At 48.8% G+C, this 18759-nt stretch overlaps 8 protein-coding genes across 8 annotated transcripts; 3 read left to right on the top strand and 5 right to left on the bottom strand.

Annotated features, from left to right (window-relative positions):
* Positions 1 to 159: 159 nt before the first annotated feature.
* On the bottom strand, positions 160 to 876 carry N7517_010026 (HHE domain protein; the record flags this gene model as incomplete). Its single annotated transcript, XM_056727749.1, has 2 exons — positions 160 to 483; positions 529 to 876. 2 exons carry the CDS (start codon positions 874 to 876, stop codon positions 160 to 162), a joined length of 672 nt encoding a protein of 223 aa, XP_056576321.1.
* Positions 877 to 1654: 778 nt separating this feature from the next.
* N7517_010025 (Sds3 domain-containing protein) lies at positions 1655 to 3264 on the bottom strand (the record flags this gene model as incomplete). The annotated part of the gene is made up of 2 exons (XM_056727748.1): positions 1655 to 2770; positions 2839 to 3264. 2 exons carry the CDS (start codon positions 3262 to 3264, stop codon positions 1655 to 1657), a joined length of 1542 nt encoding a protein of 513 aa, XP_056576320.1.
* Positions 3265 to 4120: 856 nt separating this feature from the next.
* Positions 4121 to 5858, bottom strand: N7517_010024 (uncharacterized protein; the record flags this gene model as incomplete). Its single annotated transcript, XM_056727747.1, has 2 exons — positions 4121 to 5172; positions 5225 to 5858. 2 exons carry the CDS (start codon positions 5856 to 5858, stop codon positions 4121 to 4123), a joined length of 1686 nt encoding a protein of 561 aa, XP_056576319.1.
* A 1692-nt stretch (positions 5859 to 7550) lies between these two features.
* On the bottom strand, positions 7551 to 8402 carry N7517_010023 (uncharacterized protein; the record flags this gene model as incomplete). The annotated part of the gene is made up of 1 exon (XM_056727746.1): positions 7551 to 8402. The coding sequence occupies one exon, from the start codon at positions 8400 to 8402 to the stop codon at positions 7551 to 7553; it is 852 nt and encodes a 283-aa protein (XP_056576318.1).
* Positions 8403 to 9845: 1443 nt separating this feature from the next.
* Positions 9846 to 11336, top strand: gel6 (putative 1,3-beta-glucanosyltransferase; the record flags this gene model as incomplete). Its single annotated transcript, XM_056727745.1, has 4 exons — positions 9846 to 9978; positions 10028 to 10189; positions 10243 to 10292; positions 10341 to 11336. The coding sequence occupies 4 exons, from the start codon at positions 9846 to 9848 to the stop codon at positions 11334 to 11336; spliced, it is 1341 nt and encodes a 446-aa protein (XP_056576317.1).
* A 219-nt stretch (positions 11337 to 11555) lies between these two features.
* N7517_010021 (protein kinase domain-containing protein) lies at positions 11556 to 13738 on the bottom strand (the record flags this gene model as incomplete). Its single annotated transcript, XM_056727744.1, has 2 exons — positions 11556 to 11891; positions 11963 to 13738. The coding sequence occupies 2 exons, from the start codon at positions 13736 to 13738 to the stop codon at positions 11556 to 11558; spliced, it is 2112 nt and encodes a 703-aa protein (XP_056576316.1).
* Positions 13739 to 14905: 1167 nt separating this feature from the next.
* On the top strand, positions 14906 to 15871 carry N7517_010020 (ADP-glyceromanno-heptose 6-epimerase; the record flags this gene model as incomplete). Its single annotated transcript, XM_056727743.1, has 1 exon — positions 14906 to 15871. The coding sequence occupies one exon, from the start codon at positions 14906 to 14908 to the stop codon at positions 15869 to 15871; it is 966 nt and encodes a 321-aa protein (XP_056576315.1).
* A 374-nt stretch (positions 15872 to 16245) lies between these two features.
* Positions 16246 to 17672, top strand: N7517_010019 (MFS monocarboxylate; the record flags this gene model as incomplete). The annotated part of the gene is made up of 3 exons (XM_056727742.1): positions 16246 to 16414; positions 16463 to 16645; positions 16696 to 17672. The coding sequence occupies 3 exons, from the start codon at positions 16246 to 16248 to the stop codon at positions 17670 to 17672; spliced, it is 1329 nt and encodes a 442-aa protein (XP_056576314.1).
* Positions 17673 to 18759: the final 1087 nt, after the last annotated feature.

Below are 18759 nucleotides of genomic sequence, written 5' to 3'. Positions count from 1 at the left end.
GCTTTGGAGTGTTGAAAAGATAGAGGTTAATTTGTATTCAGCTTAGAGTATTCTAATTAGTAGCTGAATGGACTTGGTATACATCAGGGGGTGTTGTGAATTGAATATCTCGTATTTGGACTTGATATCATAAACCATTCAAAGATATTCTCCCTAGCCCTACTTCTTCTCCTTATCCCTCCCATCAGGCCACTTCCGAAACAAATCCGCCAACATATCAATCGGCGCCGTCAAAAGCCCAACAGCAGTTTCAAAGAACGGCTCAGTGGGCGCAAGTGGATGCGCTCTCGACGGAATAAAGATCTTAACTCGATCCAGGGACTTGGTCAACTCAACACTCTCATCTTTAGACAAGAGCTCTTCAAGTCTAGGCAAATCCACGTCTTCCTCATGTCTAGCATGAATCCCCAGATCACGCATCAGCCCTTTAAGCGTGGGTAGGAACCTCGGATCCGTAGATGATAACTCCTGGAAGGTCTTCAACTGATGTTTAACAGCACGATGCTCGAGTCTGTTCTAATTTACTACCCCCTGTCCATCCGGGAGTGAAGTGATCATAGCAGGGTAAACGACTAGTTCCTCTCCGATTAGATGACGAGCTAGTTCCCAGACGAACTGATTTTGGAAGCGAGTTTGTTGGTCTGGGTTTGTTGAGGAGAGGATTTTGTGACTGTGGGATTCGAGTTCGCAGTGGTCGTGTTTTATGGCAGGCAGGATGCGGCTGTGGACTGTTGGTGTTGAGATGTCTTCTGTGTAGGTTTGAAGGGCTGGGATGTTGCCGCTGAACAGGGGTTTTGGGGATTCGGCTTTTGGTCGTGCTGTTGTCATTTGGAGTTTGGGGACAGGAGGGTGGATGGTGAGGACGCGCCGGAGCATGAGGATGGTTGTTTGGGGCTTGGAGTATTTGGTTTTTGTTGTGGTTTTGGGGATATATTGTGAATGTACTTGATAGCATAGTCGGTGGTGAGTTCCGTTTTTGTCATGATGATGATATGCCAGCCCTAAGTTGATATCAATAACTAGATGAACATTTATACTCGAGATAATCGCCCAGAATGGTAGAGCCAAACTGGACCTGATATTCATAATAATCAGTTTCGATGGTCATTTTGAGAATAGTATAAACAGTGCTTCTATGAACCCCGTTGATTGACCAGTGCATTGGTGGGAAATGGGAAATATAGCTCTGAAGAGCCTCTCTGAACCCGTCATCGACATTCATCATCTGGGGAATACACACTCGGGCTAGGCTACAAATATCCTACTCTAGAATGGCATTGGTCTGTAATGTTGACCAGGTAGGAAGACATTCATGAGCTACAATCTATAGATTAATAGCCTAAACCCGATATTACAGCGAATTAAAGAACAAGGTATCCATGTAAATTGTACTACCCAACATAGGGGCAAGCAAGAACGTACTATGTGTGTTCAAAGATCCCAACAACGCCTAACAGGTCTGGGCTCACATGAGACCGAAAAAAACAATAAACACAGAAGTAAAAGTAAAGTGAAAGTAAAATCATCCCAAACACCTCCGAGGTCCATCCCTCACAACATAGCTAATATCAATTGATAAAGGGTAATCCATAACCGCGACCAGCGGTAAACTCCCATCCCATCTTAACGTACATCCGAAATTTCATGTGCATACTCAGTGATTGCGGGTCCGCTTCCGACTGCGCTCGCGCTCCATCGCTGCAGGCTGGAACATTTCGAAGCCCGGATGGTGGACGGTGGGAGTCCAGTCGATGCCCATTGCGGGGGAGAAGTCTGGGTGGAGCTGGCTGAAGACTGCGGGATCGGCTGGGTGACCATCGGCTGGCTCTGCGGGGGCGGGAAGAGGAGCAGCGACGAGCTCGACTAGAGATGCGTCGATCCAATTAGGCGGTTTGCTGGCGAGACGGCTGATGCGAGCGCAGTCGTCATCGACTTCCTCGTTCATCAGGGAGGTCAATGGGGGTGCGTTTCCGTTTGGTCGTGCGTGGTGGTTGGAGAGGACGTGGTATGGGAGGATCGGGCGAGTGGCGGGTTTATCAGCCAGGTCAGCTAAGGCGCTCAGGGCACTGTGCGCGGCGGTTGTACGGGTGGATCGGGTGGCGTGGAAGTTGTGGCTGGCGGTGCGCATCATGTCGGCTGCGCTCGGGGTGCCGTTATCTTCGTGGCCTGTGCCCTCGGGGGTATCCTCGACATCGGTATTGTTGCCGTTCGTCACCGCGCCGGATCCGTGGTCTGCGCGTCTGGAGGTAGAGAAGAAGTGGACAGTTGCCAGGTGTGCCTGGTTTGCATGTGCGTTGAGTTCCTTATCGGTGAAGAGGGAGTGGATCGAGTAGGTAGGTGCCACCTGCTCCTTTGTGACCTCGGCCTTGTTGCGCTTCGCGGGCGTAGCTTCGCCTGTTTCCCGCGCAGGCGACCCAGTGTCATCTTCTGGAGCCTTGCGCTTGCGCTTGTTCAAATCTGTGATGATTCCGTTGCCCAGCTCGTCGAGGTCAACGCGATGACGCGTGTGCCGAGTCTTGCGATTGCTATGGATACCACCAGGGCTGGCGGGGTTTGTGATGCTGAACTGGTTGGGGTGGAGCAGCAGGGCATTGGTGTCAGCGATGTCAAGCTGCTCCTTTTCACGCATCAGACGAGCGCGCTTGCCGGAGATATTCTGCATCAATCGCTCTCGAAGGGTGGAAGACAGATGACGGAATTCTTCTTGTGCGAAGTAAGTGCGGAAATCCCGGTCCCGCTGTTGTCGTTCCATAACGTTGTTATAGTTGTTCTGTACAAGAAAAAAAAAGTCACTGATTAGGGAAAGCTCCTTATAGATGAGAAAATCACGAAACTCACCATCGCTATGACCAACTCTGCATCCCTCTTCTCCTTAATCTCATTAACCTGCTGCACAAATCTGGAATACCATGATCCAGCAAGGCCAGCCATCTCTTTCGCAAACTTGCTGCCGCCGCCAACAGTCTCCTCAATCAACGAAGCAATGCTCTCTGCGGAGTCCGGGAGCGGTCCAGTCACGTAAGGATCAGCATTGTTGATCAGTGTCATATCACACTGGAGTGCGTGCAACTGCTGACGAAACTGGATGTCCCGGTTATTACTGAACTGACCGGTCAGTTCCTGGAGCCGTTCCTGGAGCGCGGTGCGTCGCTTGTCGCGTTTTGAGGGTGCGCCGCCAGCCCCGCCGCCAGGGCTGAGGGGCGGAGGGTTCTGGTAGGACATTTTATGTGGCGAGGGTGGACGAGAAAGAGTGGTAGATTGCATTGAGTAGGTGATCGAAGGAAGATGAGATGGGAGGGGTGGGTCACGGTCGAATATGGACGGCAGAATGTTTGGCCGCCCCGAGAATAGGTGTGCAGACAAGATGAAGAAGAGATGACAATGAGTTTAATTGAATGAAACTGATTGGAGGTAGAAAAATAAACACAATGAATTGAAATACTGTGGTTTCCCCGTCTTCTATTGTTCTTCGTTGCAATTCAGACCCCAGCTATCCAGCTATCTTGAGCTATATACTTCGGCATAGCCTTCGCTTGTACAAATTTTACCACAGCTATAAATCATAGCCATTTAAACCGTTTATCTAGCAGAAAAGTCAAAATGATTAATCTGCATCGATATATCATTTATACTACGATAGTGCAGATAATGTGCGTTCAGACAATATGTACGTCCCGGTGATGCCTAATAAGAGCCTGACGAAACCAGAAGCATGACCCCTACATATACGAAGCGCTTAGACCAGTGAGATTATAGATTACAGAAGAAGCAAAAATGTTGTTAATAGCAGATATATTCCCACTAAATCGTGTATATCTATATCCATCATCAAGACAGAAAAAAAAAAAAAGATCATAAAACCCGAATCGCCAACAACAACCGGGGTATTCATAGTTCATTCAAAATGTTCGCGGGAATGGAACCCCCAAATGAGTTCATGCAAGGGTGCGAAAAAATTATTTCGCACCGGAAAATCGAAATCCAACACCGGGGACACCTCCAAGGGTCCCATGTCATCTTTTGTGAAGGCCGTTTGTTAAAATATGCTATTGCGGAAGAGGGTGGAAGAATGAAAAGAGGGAGAGAGGGAGAGAGAGTGATCTAGCAATACTGCAACGATCTAATTTGTTCGACGAATCACAAAGACACCAAGCTCGACACCATCACGAGGCTCATTGTCCTCGCAATACCGTCGCTTGCGGATGCCATCGCAGATCTCACTGAGAAGGCCGGAAGATGTGACTTCTTTGTTGCCCATCATGCCGGAGCATCCGGAGCTTGCGCTCTTGGATGAGCGGCGGCCGTTTTGCCAGTACAAGCTGAGGACTTCCTTCATGCGGGCCTTCTCCTGGTGGATGAACCACTCGGCCCAAAGGCTGCGGTCGAGGTGGGTCTCTCCGCGGCCCGCATCGGCTACGTGGAATCGGGAGGAGGAATCGTTATCGCTCAATGATTCGCAGAGTGCCACGATGTTCGCCTTCATGGTGGCAAAGTCATCCATTTGAGAGACGGATGAGAGCTTGCCAAGATAGCGACCCACGTCAGCGGACAACTCATTTACCACAACAAGTTGCCGGAGAAGGGGGTCGAGAATGGGGCCCAGGTACTGGGACTTGAAGGTTGATGCACCTTTCTTGGTCGGGTACACAAAGAGGAGGGAGCCGCCATTCGGTGATAGCTCACTCAGACGGTCGACGAGGAAAGATGGACGGGTACGACAAAACAAATCACGGTACTCTTGGGCGGAGGTTGGGGGAAGATAGCGCTCGAGGACCGAGATGTGGACGCTGCGAGGGGGGACAATGGGCATCGGGGCGTGGGACATTTGCCGTTGTAGGGGCCCACGGTAGTCATGGTAAGCACCCACAACTGCTGCACTGGAGAAGACCGTGGCGTTGAAGTAATCCTCGGTGGCAGCGGGAGAACGAGGAGTGCTGGGGGGAGAGTGGGGAAGATTCGAAAGGCTAAATTGTTCCGGCACAGCATGGGTGACATTGATATAGGGTGACTGGCCAGGTTGCAAGTGGTTGTGGACGGCCTGAACAATGGAGGAAAAAACACTGTCGGTTTTCGGTACTGATGTTGTCTGATCAGATGTTCTGGGATATGGAAGAGTCTGGGAAACGATTTTGACGGCTTCGCCTCGTGTCTTGCAGAGAGCGAGTGATGAAGCTGAATAAAGTCAGTGATTTGACTTTCAAGCACAGATGTGTGGAAAGCTTACCAGTCAAGTTGATGCCATGATCCAGCCATGAGCCCATGTCCTGCTGGCAGTCCATCTCATCGTGGGGCCCAGGGCTGCCTCCTGAGCTGGAGGATCTATGAGAAAGCCCATCGGATGGGCTGCTGAGTGTATCGGAAGCACCGGTGGCAGAGGAATTGTCCACACTCGGGGTATCCATCATGACCATGGATCCCGGGTGGGAGTGTGTATCAAACAACATCATCTCGGATTTAGGGTTCCAGGCAACGTGAATATCCTCGTCTGGTGGCGTGGGGGGTAATGTAGCGGGGTATTCGGACTGATAATGGGAGTCCCAAGCGGTTGAAGCAGCCAAAGGCCTCGGCCCGCGAGACACAGTGGTTGAAAGACGAAGACGAGAGTCGACCGACCGAGTACGAGAATCCAGACGGTAGGGCGAACCAGGTGAACGAGGCGAGGCACGTTGATCCCAAGATGGGAAGTTCACGGCCACGCTACTCTTGGAGAGAAAGCGAGATACCGGCGAGGGTCTTGCTCGAAGAGATCCTTGTGAAGCTCGTCGGCGAATCCTAGCGGGGTTAAGGGTTTCCTGTGTATCTGACTGCTGAGGAAGATGTGCTCTTGTGTCGAGTTTCACTGTTGGTGGGACATGCATGGTGCGATCGTCAGGATGATTCACGGGCCAATACTGTCCATTGCACGAGGAAGTCATTCAGAGGTATCCAACGGACGGAAGACCGGCTTGAATCATTCGAAGGGAAAGATAACCTAAAGATGACTGGGTCTAAGGAAATTCTATGAATTTGACGCTTCGAAGATGAATATTTTGGGAGGGGGAAAAGAAGGGATGAGAGAGAAGAAGAAGCAAAAGAGGGCGTGAATTATGGAAATTGACGGGAAGAGAAGAGTGGGTATTGGGTACTTGAGCATAATATGGGCGAATGGGTACTAGACCATGTACTGGGTACTAACTGGGGCAAGGGTTGGGGCCAGACTCTTCAGGTCAGGTAAGTCTAGACCTTCCAAGTCATGGAGTCATCGGTTTCCACCTTTTTTTTCTTTCTTTCTTTTTTTTTGCTGTAAGGGATATAATAGACAATTTTATATTAAATTAATCTGATAGAATAAAATTGTAACTATAATAATGCAAGTCTATTGTATATGGAGTTGTGTGTGTGTATAAAATAGTGTAGTCTAGACCGATGGACTTTCGTCTAGGCTCCACGGGGGGGGAGGGGGGGACGATCATTTTCGGGTGCAAGTTTTGGGACTTAAATAATGTATGGAATATAGTCGAATATAATATGAATATATGAATATGAATCTACTTGAAGTCCTCATTACCCAAACCAGACTCAAGCATATAGCACTATAGGACCCTTAAAACAGTATTCCCCCAATGCGGCCTAAGCCTTTGGTTTCACAAGTCTCCAGTACCATAGAATGGCTGTGGATCGTGGGCCAAGATGAGGTACTGAGTACTTCCAACTTTCCATGTAGTCCTCCGTTTCCGGTCTGAGGGGTTGGGCATATACTTACTACAACCTTAACCGTATAGGCAATATATCTAATATATCTAATAATATATATCGGCAGTTGAAAGTTGAATGCCTAGTTCGCAGCAAGTTCGCATTCTAATTAGAATCCAAGAGGCAACCCCATATTCAGATCCAGCCTAGACGTTGGAACCGTTTTAATTTCCACTGTGCGCCTCGATCTGGTTCACTTCCCTGTTCCATCTCCGGCTACTCCACCGTCTCACATAGAGTATAATTGCCACGGCAGTTAATTTACCATGCCATATATTTAATTTAAAGGATATATCTGACATGCAACGTGGAGTTTACTTTAGGGTTAATATATATAAACCCTGGAAATTCATTAAAAGAGTATAGGTACATTGATATTGCACAATTACTTGATAGTAACGGTAGATTATGATTAGAATTATATATATCACTATACTGTCCGAAATGACCAAAAAGTCACATCATTCCCGGCTATACAGCCCGATTCCAACTTTTGGGACCAAGGAATATCTCCCGGGATAGAATTTGCTCCACGGTTCTGGGTCCGATTGCATCACAGCGGACTCTAGATCCGCAACCCTTGCATATTTGGTCTCGGTCGCGTGGAGCGTTGAGCCATGTGTTCCGTGAGAGATCGGGGAATTGACGTCCGAAATCCCAAAGTGCTCTGTAGATTCACAAGTTCCGTAGATACTTTTATAGAATCCAGAGTTCACTCGGCCAAGGGCTGATTCTGGAAAACCTCCCGGTGGAAAGGATTAGGTTGGTTGAGAGTAAAATGCATATGGTGAGTTTCACCATAGCCCAACAGACCTCTCTCACGAAGTCAGCGACCGGCGCCGAGACTGAGTCGCAGTAGTGCAGCCGGCCAGCGGCTGTGTCATCTCGGAACAATTCCACAAAAATGACGAGCGATATCTCTGCTCCTCCCGCGTGAGACGGACCTGTTTCCGCGCGAAACTCGAAGGCTTCAGGGGGATTGTGCAGGAGGCAGATCGACCGTAGACAGGCATGGGGTTCTTTGCGAGCGACGGGTTCACCCTCACCGGGTTATCGAGTGTCGCGCTGAGCTCGTAACACTGACGAACGAGCTGCTGCACACCGTCCGTCAGACGGGAAGCGCGCTCCTCGATATCCGGCCAGAAAGCATCGCCCCAAAAGGGGTCTTCGCAGACTGCAGTCTCGAGGGCGTTCAGCCAGCACTGGAAGCCGGAGCGGGCGCCTGCGAGTTGCGAGGCGACGGTGACGAATCGAATTGTCGGCTCAGAGTGTAGCACGTGCTGGACGATGCAGGCTGGACAGCGGGCTGTGAGGTACCAGTCGTGTTCTTCTGTGAGGATGCAGTTGAGCCAGGCGAAGGCGCTGCGGGCTTCGCCGCGGAATGCACGTTCGGGTTCGGCGCCTTTTTGGGTTGGGAGGGTGCGGGCTGCGATGCGCTCGGCTTGGTGGTTGATTAGGAAGAGGGGGACGAGGAGGGTGTGGATGATATCGCGATGGAGACGGAAGGTTTCTTGTTCGGTGGCGGTGCAGGAGTGTCGGTGGCCGGTGCAGAAGCTTGGTCGTTCCATACCGCATTCTTGTCGACGAAGTTGTTCGCGCATTACTCGGAAGGCTTCATTGCGTTCTAGCTCGACCTGTTGGTGTCGGGAGATGTGGAATGGGGAGGCCATTGTGGGTTATGTTTTCCGGGTATATCTGAGTCGGAGATGGAGGTTATAGAACCATGTCGAGATATAAAAACCATAGGGTAAGAGATGAATTCCCTAGAAAAAAATAAAGGGCCGGATCCGGGCTAGATATTATATTTCCCCCTTTGCGGAAACGTCATCAAGAGACTCTCCCGTTTCGGGTGCCAAGTCCAAAGGAAAGCCCAGACGATCCCAATGGAAGACTCCACTAGCTGACGAACACTCTACGTATGGCAATGATGATTGGTGGATATGTCGGAATGAAGTGGAGGAGTGGAGATTGGAGAGAGTCTGGACTGTTGCACTTTTGTTAAGGGACTTTTATAGATCTGCTATTAAAGTAACATAACGCAATGTAGATAGACGTGACATGATTCTACTACCTACTACCTACACACTTTTTACCTTCCCATCTTCTATATCAAAATAGTCGAGAAATACTCACAAAAATAGCTCTTATCTCGCAAGGACCTCGCTCTAGCCCCCGTGGCGACCGCCGAAAACCGCCCAGTGGGGTAACGTGGCAGCGAATTTTAAAAGATTCAATCGTATAGCGTGATTGTTAGCGTACGGGTTATTTGATGCATTAGGGGTTCATGCTTGATATTCTGCCCAACGTGTCTCGTGAACAAAGAGAATTTGGAAAAAAAATTCTAATTTGCCGCCAGGTTTTAAAAGGACTATCTTTCCCCTAACGAGAGTGGATATAACATCCAGAACAGCAGTGATTGACAGGGTTTGAGATGGGGAATACATGTCCGACATACAACATACATAATGATAGTACATGTACTCCGTATACGGAGTACCAATGTAGTTTATAAACATGTCTCAACTTGAAGCTTGCGAGTATTTTTATACGGTGATATTTATAGTATAGGGGTTGTGGAACTCGGTAGATTCCGGACAGGGGGTACAATATTTGATTTTGTCCAGAGTACGGAGTACAACACGGAGTACACACGTTTAATTTTAATATTTGGAGACTGCACATCTTCTACCTACTTGAGTAGATATCGGAGTAGTCCGTCTAGATACTGTGTGTGATACATGGGAACTAGGGCTGGGCCCCAGGGACAACAACAATAAACAATCAACCATCAACATCAACATGAACATGAACATCAACATCAACATTTAATAAGTATCTCAGTATCCATTATGTCTAACATTACGAAGTACTTTATATACCATTGAGAGGTTCAAAACAAGAATGTAAATAAGGAATGAACGCTAGAGAGACCCTGCAGATTTGGTTGCTACAGTCCCAAATCAAGGAACAGCCATTTTGTGTTTCAGCTCTTTCCCTTTAAAATTGCATTTGCACTTTCTTTCAGGTGTCAAAGGACATCTGGACATTTCATTTCTCTTCAAGTCATTGCTTTATTCCATTTTCACCTGTTACTTTCACATTAATCATTAATCATGTTTTCATCCCTGGCATTGGTACCGTTGCTACTCGCTGGCTTACAGGCCACCACAGTCACCGCAATCTCGCCCATTTCGGCTGTCGGGAACAAGTTCTTCTACGAGAACGGAACACAGTTCTACATCAAGGGTACCTAGATTCCTACAGTCCGTATATCTTGCCTCACTGACTCGAATAGGCATTGCTTATCAGCTTACCCCAAGTGACCCGCTTATCGACACTGCCCAATGCAAGCGGGATATCGCCCGGATGTCCGAGCTGGGCACCAATGCGATCCGTGTGTACCACGTGGATCCCCACGGTGATCACAAGGGCTGTATGTCGGCACTGGCGGATGCTGGTATGGTTGATTCCAATTCCCAGGGTCTAGATGCATATTGATGCGTTGTCTAGGAATCCACCTGTTCGTCGATTTGGATACCTTCAATACTCAGATCGAACAGGTAGGTCCACTTTCCCCTCATGTGGACCCCAGATACTGACGATCATAGACCGAGCCTCACTGGAATCAGACCCAGTTTGATGCCTTCAAGGCGGTGCTCGATGAATTCCAAAAGTTCGACAACACGGCCGGTGTTTTGGTCGGAAACGAGGTCCTCACCACGGCCGATGGCTCGGCCGCTGCTCCCTACGTCTTGGCGGCTGCTCGCGATATCAAGGCCTACCGTGATAAGAAGGGCTATCGCGACATTCCCGTTGGTTACTCTGCGGCCGATATTGCCGATCTGAGACCCATGCTTCAGAATTACATGGCCTGTTACAAGGATGCAGCCGACCGCTTGGACTTTTACTCGCTGAACGCCTACGAGTGGTGTGGTTCGTCCAGCTATGAAAAGTCCGGATACAATATTCTGCAGAAGAACGCCACCGATTACCCCATCCCTATCTTCTTCTCCGAGACCGGCTGCAACACCCCCTCACCTCGCACCTTTGAGGACCAGGCTGCCATCTTTGGTGATCACATGTCTGATACTTGGTCTGGATCCATCATCTATGAGTGGATTGAGGAGACCAATGACTATGGATTGATCAGCTATGGTCCCTCTGTCGACGCTGCGACTGCGACTGCCAGCTCCATCGAGGACGGCTTCACCCGCAGTGGCACCCCGACACCTGTGTCACCTGATTTCAACAACCTCAAGTCTCAGTGGGCTACTCTGAACCCGACCGGTGTTGCGCTTTCCGACTACCGGAAGAGCGCGTCTAGCCTCACCGCCATCGAGTGCCCTGCCTCGACCTCTGGTGGGTGGGCAATTGACCCAAGCTCGCCGCTTCCTACCTTGGGACAGACCTATACCAAGGGCTCTCATTCCACGACGACCGGTAAGAACATCAATAAGGATCAGGCAACCGGATCTCCCTCTGCATCGGCAACAAAGGAAGGCGCTGCTCACGCTGTGACTGTCGGCTCGCCAGCTACTGAGCGCCTGCTCGCTGGATCCTTGGTGCTGTCTGGTCTGTTGGGTGCTGTTGCCCTCTGGCTGTGATTTATTGTTTTTCTTCTTCCCTGACCCTTGTCGGTCCATTGTATTGATATGCATCACACATTTGGGATAGACGAGTTCGGCTGAGCCACTGCATGATATATTGGAGTCGGCGTGCTGTTTGTATACAGATGTTATCTCAAGTCTGTCTTTCACGAAGCATGAAGTGTACACAAGAAACGAATTATTAGTGATTGAATTATCATGACATTATCGTACATCTTATTTAAGCGTCAAACCTTCCATCCCAGTAATGTTCATATCCAACTCTGGCAGATACAGGTGAGGCAAGGCCTGCTCATGTATATCAGGCTCTTCAAACTCAACATCCTCAATATCGAGATCAAAAACATGTCCATCTTCAACATTACTCTCACTCTCACTCCCACCCCCAAACCCAAAATCAAACTCCGAAACAGACTCCGAAACAGACCCGGACTCAGAAGCCCCCACAAACCCAACATCCATCTCTCGAATATCCTCCAACCCACCCTCCTTCCTCCCCTTCCCCTTCCCACAATGCAAAACCCCTTTCCCCCCAGACCCCCTCTCAACAGCCTCCGCGAAACCCCTCCGAACCCTCTTCGCAGTCGGTCTCTTCCCCCCTCAAAATCAAGCATAGCCCGAACAACAATCAACATCTTCGGCACACCCCAGAAAACACTATCCGATCGTCTATCCCGTCGACACCGTTTCAACGCATCACCCTCTAACAACGCAATCCACGATTGAACCTGCACGGCATTCTTCGAAAGATGGAAGGATGCATCTGCTATCCCGCCTCCGCGTCCTGCGGATCTGTTTCTGGCGCTGCGGTGCGTTGCAAATGAGGAGAGGGTTCTTTTGTGGAGGGTTGTTAGGATGTCGAGGGTTGTTGCTGCGAGGGAGAATATATCTGCCGGGGCATTTTGATTTGGGGATTGGATTTGGGATTTTGTTGGGGCGGAGCTGGAGGAGGGGATGATTGTTGTGAAGGATGTTAGGGATTGCGTTGATTTTGAATGGCGGAGGGGTGGGGAGATTGGGGATGTTTGGGTTGATTGTGTTGTTGATGAGGAGGATGTTGATGTTGACATTATTGATGGTGGTCTTAGGATTTTTGTTTTTCTAGACCAGAATGATGTGAGACGGTGCTTTTTTGGTTGGGGGGATGTTGCTGTTGCGTCTGTGTAGATTGATGATGCTGTTGAGGAGGCTCCTGAGGATGATGAGGATGATGAGAAGGCGAGGGAGAAATGGGATGGAGAGTTTGGTAGGCCTATTCGGATGACTGTTCGTTTTGAGGATGCGGAGTTTGGTCTTGGTTCTGCGGAACTGCTTTCGTTTAGGGGGGATAGGGCTAGACGGGTTTGTTTTTGTCTTCGCTTTGTACGTCCTCCTGAGGGAAGGATTGTTTGTGTTGGTTGTGGTTGTTTTTGGATCGGGGCTGTGGGACGAGTCCAGCGCTCTGGTGCAGAGTAATCGTATGCTTCGAGGTCGTTGACGTGTGGTGGGGTTAGGAGGGAGTCGAGAGCTTGGAATTGACCGAGACAGATGTGGAAGTTTGCGTCGATGAAGATGTTGGATGGGCGGATTGCGCCGTGGGAGTGGCCGCGTGCATGTAGCCAGCAGACTGCCGATGCCAGACAGTGTGGCCAGGTGATTAGGATCTGGCGCCGTTGTTCTTTTTCTAGTCGTTTGAAGGACACCGGTTCGTCTGTTAGGAAGCTGTGGAGATTTCGATCTGCGGTTGCACCTGTGAACAGCACCGAGACACTGTCGTCTTTTAGATAGGAAGCGTAGACGGAGACGATATGCTCGTGCGATAGTCTTTTCAGGCTGCGGATCTCAGCGAGAACCTCATCCGCCGAGAAGAAATACGGTGCGCCGCCGACTTGCACTTGGGTGCGCATGTAGACTCGACAGACCGAGCCAGCGAGAACAACCCTATCGACCGTATCATCACGGCCATGTATTCCACTGGTATTTGTGCGGACCGCTTCGACGGGAACACCCTCATTCTCTGTATAGACGACATGTTCTCCCTCTGGTATACCACGAACGAGGAAACGCCATTGTGCATGAAAGAAAGTCGTCTCGAGGGCGATGTCTTCTCCGTCTGGTGACAAGTGTAGTAAATCGACACTATGTTGTGCGACGGGTAGATCATCATCGTCGCATGATTCATCTACTAGCGCGAAGATCCGATCGGGTATACCGATAGCATCGAGGATCATAAAGACACGGCCTGCTTTTGTGAGGATCCATTCCATGTACGTCCCGCTGGTTAATCCTTCGCCCCAGTCTGGTAATTCGAAAAGCCGGGGGATATTCTCTGGTCGGAGACGACTGAGGATATATTTTGTGTTGAGGGTTGATTTGATGCGCTCCTCGGGCCACCATAGGGAGCTGTGTTCGTGCGCCATTGGATTTGTGGAAACATTGGAAGAGAGGAGAGGAATATATAATGTAGTATATCAGGTCAATGCGGCTGTCAATGGTCCTCCACTTTAAAGGAATAATGGATGCCTACTGGTGGATAGCGTATCTGGACCGCAAGGAGAGATATTATGGAGAATCTGATTTTAGAGTTGAACAAAGTACTTACAATTATACTAGTAGTTAGTAGTTAATTTAGTTGAAATATATCATAAACTCATTGTTCTCAGCCAATCTAGGGCTAGAGGCTTATCTCTGAAAGATAACATGTCGACTGTCATATGCGTAGATCGATTTATTGAAATTCGGGCAAATGCGGTTGCAAGGAGTTCAAAGTTCAATAATTGTATTCCAGATAAATACTGTGCATATGTATCTATCCGCTGCATATGTCAGATCCTTGAGGATCTCAATTCATTTCTTTGTTTTTAGCAGTAAGGACCGGAGAAAGCCGCATTGTGGCGTTAATGAAATCGCCGTTGTTACGCCGTAGATAGCCCTTGTACCAACTCAAGAAATACCACCGTTTTGGCCCCACAATCTCATTTTCCAGTCTGGAAGGATCACTAGAATTAGATGGTTAACGCGGCTAATCATTGCGGTATAAATGGGCCAGTCGCATGGGGAGTTGAATTATGAGCCAAGACACTCGACTTACTCGACTTCCTCATAATGGTATGCCTGGAGACATCGAGGAAACGATTTTTAGATAGATAGTGTTTTTGCTTTTACATATGGTGAAGAGCTGAGAATGTTTGGGTCTGTCCAATTCAGCTCGGAATTTGTCAGAACAAAAGTCCCGTATCGGTAAGAGGCCGATATCCCGGAGAAGTGTACGGAGTAATGTGATCCAACTTCAACCTGGAACTATACATATACCTACTCATTTTCAAGTCTATAGTATCAAAGCTGAGCCTTGACCTGAATGTTAATTTTACACAGAAACTAAACATGCCAACACAGACTAAAATAGTTCGACCTCTTATCACTCTCATCTATAGCCTCGCATTGGGAAACAAGAGAGACAGCCCGGTCCTAACATGTCTGTCTTGCTCCTTCCAGTTTGGTATTGGATATCTCCCCCCATCACTCTCAGCTTGAACTTCATCCTCCCCTTCTCATAATTATCACCCCATCAAATCAAGTCCCCCAAAATGATTGTGATCACCGGTGGAGCCGGCTTTGTCGGTTCAAACATCGTCAAGGAGTTGAACAACCGTGGTGTGACCAACATCGTGGTGGTCGACGATATGACAGATGGATCCAAGTTCCACAACCTGGTCAGCTGCAAGGTGGCCGACTTCATCGACGCGACAGCCTTCCGTGAATCTATTCGGACCAAAACCTTTCATCACCGTCCCCGCATCATCTTCCACTACGGTGCAATCTCGTCCATCACCGAAACCAACGGCAAGAAAATGCTCGACGCCAACTTCACCTACTCCAAGGAACTCTTCCAGTGGTGCAAAAACCAGGGTGTCCGCTTCATCTACGCCTCGTCCGCTGCTGTGTATGGAAACAAAACCACCTTCACCGAGGGAGACGCCCAGGAGGCTCCCCTGAACGTCTATGGATACTCCAAGATGCTATTTGATGAATATGTCGTCAAAAACACCGACGCCCGCTCCCCCCAATTTGCGGGACTGCGCCTTTTCAACGTCTACGGACCCGGCGAACAGCACCGAGATGCGGTCCCTAGTACCGTCTACCAATTTTACGAAAAACGGAAATCATTCAAAGCCATTGAACTATTCGGTGAATACGCCGGAGTCGAAGCGGGACAACAGAAGCGCGACTTTGTCCACGTCGAGGACGTCGCCCGTCTGAACTGTTGGTTCCTTGACCACCCGGAAATCAGCGGTATCTACAATGTCGGCACTGGTGTTGCTAGCAGCTTCCACGATGTCGCCATGGAAGTCGCTAAGTATTTCGGCGACCCCGAGGGTTACATCAAGTTCATTCCCTTCCCAGCCGAACTGAAAGGCAGGTACCAGAGCTTCACCTGTGCTGATATCTCGAAGCTCCGTCGGGCTGGCTCTGTGCTGCGTTTCCGAAACATCAAGGAAGGGATTAAGGATTACATGGAGTGGCTTGAAAATAATGAAGCCTTAGATCGCTAATCGTAGCGACATCTAACAGCTTCGAGAATGTGGTCAAGTTTCCACTCTGTGACAGCCTCTATTCGAGACGACATGGGTATGTTTACAGAAATCTCTTCGTATTTGGGTCTCCAAATATACTTTATTTACAATCAAAGGGAAAAAAATGTGAAAATGACAAAAGGACCAAAAAAATTCAAACGGTCAACCGGTGTGGCTGGATTGAGATTGCGTTTCTACAAGGTCAACTAGGTAGCCAGAATTTTCTACAATGGAACAGATTTCAAATATCTTCTAGACAGTTGTGTCCTTGCCTTTTTACCTCGGCATCTCCGCCCCACTAAATCTTTTCGCGGGGTAATTATTTGTCTTGATCTTGACATTACGCTCATTTCATGGCATCAACAACTTTAACAGAGAGGTCTCTGCCTGCAGGCCAACTCGAACTGGAGGAACCACAAGATAACGTGGAATTCATCAACCAACAACTCGAGCCAACGGACCATGGACCTGCTGCTTGGAAACTACTGGGAACAGCATTCGTCTTTGAATCGCTGCTATGGGGTGCGCACAGCTCAGAGTTAACACACTACAAACAATAACAACTTCCAGGCTTCCCACTATCATTCGGAGTCTTCCAAAATTATTACTCAGAGCTCCCCCAATTTGCCGGCAACCCATACATCTCCGTAGTAGGCACCGTCGCCTCAGGAATCTCCTACCTAGGAGCCCCCTTCACCGCACCCTTCATCAAGCGTTTCCAAAAGTACCAGCGCCAGATGATCTGGATAGGATGTACGTTAACATCATCAAACCACCATCTTCGCATCCACTCATTCTCACAGGGCCAATATGCATAATCGCACTAATAACCGGATCCTTCGCTTCAACCCTCGAAACCCTCATCCTAACCCAAGGCGTAGCCTACGGCCTCGGCTTCCTAATTTTCTACTATCCAATCCTCAACATGGTAAATGAATACTGGGTCGCCCGTCGCGGGATGGCATACGGACTCCTCTGCAGCGCATCAGGCGTCTCCGGCGCCGTAATGCCCTTCATAATGGAAAAACTATTAAACAAATACGGGTATAAAACAACACTACGAATCGTCGCGGTTGCGCTATTCCTATTAACCGGTCCATTAATACCATTCCTAAAAGGCCGTCTACCAGTCTCACGATATACAGCTACAACAACGACTCGATCAGACTGGAGGTTCCTTCGAACACCTCTGTTCTGGGTATACTCCGGTTCAAACGTGATGCAAGGACTTGGATATTTCTTTCCTTCGTTGTATCTACCTTCATACGCACGGTCGATGGGGATGAGTGGTACGATGGGAGCGTTACTTCTTGCGTTGATGAGTGTATCGCAAGTGGCGGGACAGTTTACGTTTGGGGTTTTGTCTGATAGGAAGGTTTCTGTTAATCTGCTTATTGCTGTTTCGACTGTTGTTTCGGCTGTGGCTTCGTTTGCGTTGTGGGGATTTGCTCATTCGATCGCGCCTTTGGTGGTTTTTGCTTTGGTTTATGGGTTCTTCGGAGCTGGGTATGTTGCCATGTGGGCGAGGATGTCGACTTCTGTTAGTGCGGATCCCATGGCTATGTCGATGATCTTTAGTTTGTTTTGTTTTGGGAAGGGGATTGGGAATGTCTTGACGGGTCCGCTTAGTGCGAACTTGATTTCGAGGGTTATTGTCTTGGAGAGTTATGGGTTGACGAAGTATATGGCTGTTGTTATTTTCACCGGGGCTTGTATGGCGCTCAGTGGTGTTATCGTGGGCTCATGGTCCATAGGGAAGAGGATGAGGTTTCTTCTGTGACAGAGAGTAAGTAGAACTGCATGGGCTAGTTTCCAATTGGTCTATGTCTCAATTCGGGACTCTGCATACGGGAATCTTCATCTCAATATCTACCAATTTCCTTTGTTTGCTGACATACCGACCCATTATATAAACACATCATCCTCCTTTTCACTCCTTCTCTTGTATTCTCCCTTTCAATCATCACCATACCTTTCTACATATCCAGAATTTATCACTTTGATAAGATCTTTGCCCCGCCGGATGTGAAACATCTTCGAGACAAAGAAATGAGACATCGAGTTGTGATAGATTGTTCTCGTCAATCTGGTATGCGAAGAAGCACGCGGATGAACAATCCCCAAAGCCAAGCAATATAAGGATCTGATTCTGCCCTCCTATAGGGAGGTGGTCTCTAAGTAAATATTTTGGTGGCTATGGATCAAATCCTCATGTTACTTCACTCGGGGAAATGTTCATCTGCGTGATTTTTTGCGTACCAGATTGACGGGAACAATTTGTCACAGCTCATTGTCACCATCTCGGGTGTCTGAGGCTCCCCACTTGACTACGTTGATGCAAACTCAAGCCCGTGAAGTCCAATCTCGCATGGTTATGGTTCTTGATGCTGCAGCAGATACTCCCTGGAATGGCGTCGTCTATACCGCTCTTTCTCCCTTATTGTTTGTTGGCCCCTGGGGTATGTTCCGGCACTGCACTTTCGGCTTCCCTGTGACTATATAATTTCTCTCAGGCGCATCGCCCTTTGAACGCTCTGTTCTCTCCAAGTCACCTGGGGAACATGATTTCCAGGACCTGTCCCCTCCTATATCCAGCCGTCGACTCCACTGGGCACGGCACCACCTCACCTTAGCGTCGATACTGTCCACGCTTTTCGAGTTCAGTCAAAACTAGGCATCCTATTGCGTCTATAATCATATTCCCTTATGGCGGCGCCGGGTTCTGGACCTCCTGCACTCGCGCTGTCAAGTTTGATGAGTGCGTGCCGCCTTGTGTGTGTGTGATAAAGAAATCCGGCCGGTTCGCTCGTCACCTACGGGTACTGATTATCTCCCTTTACCTCCATTGAAACTTCGTATCCCGGTTA

Source organism: Penicillium concentricum, assembly GCF_028827145.1.
Source record: "Penicillium concentricum strain IBT 3081 chromosome Unknown utg000004l_segment0_segment0, whole genome shotgun sequence".
NCBI classification, from domain to species: Eukaryota; Fungi; Ascomycota; class Eurotiomycetes; order Eurotiales; family Aspergillaceae; genus Penicillium; species Penicillium concentricum.
The sequence above is the reverse complement of the archived record's forward strand: the minus strand, read 5'-3'. Positions and strand labels throughout refer to the sequence as shown.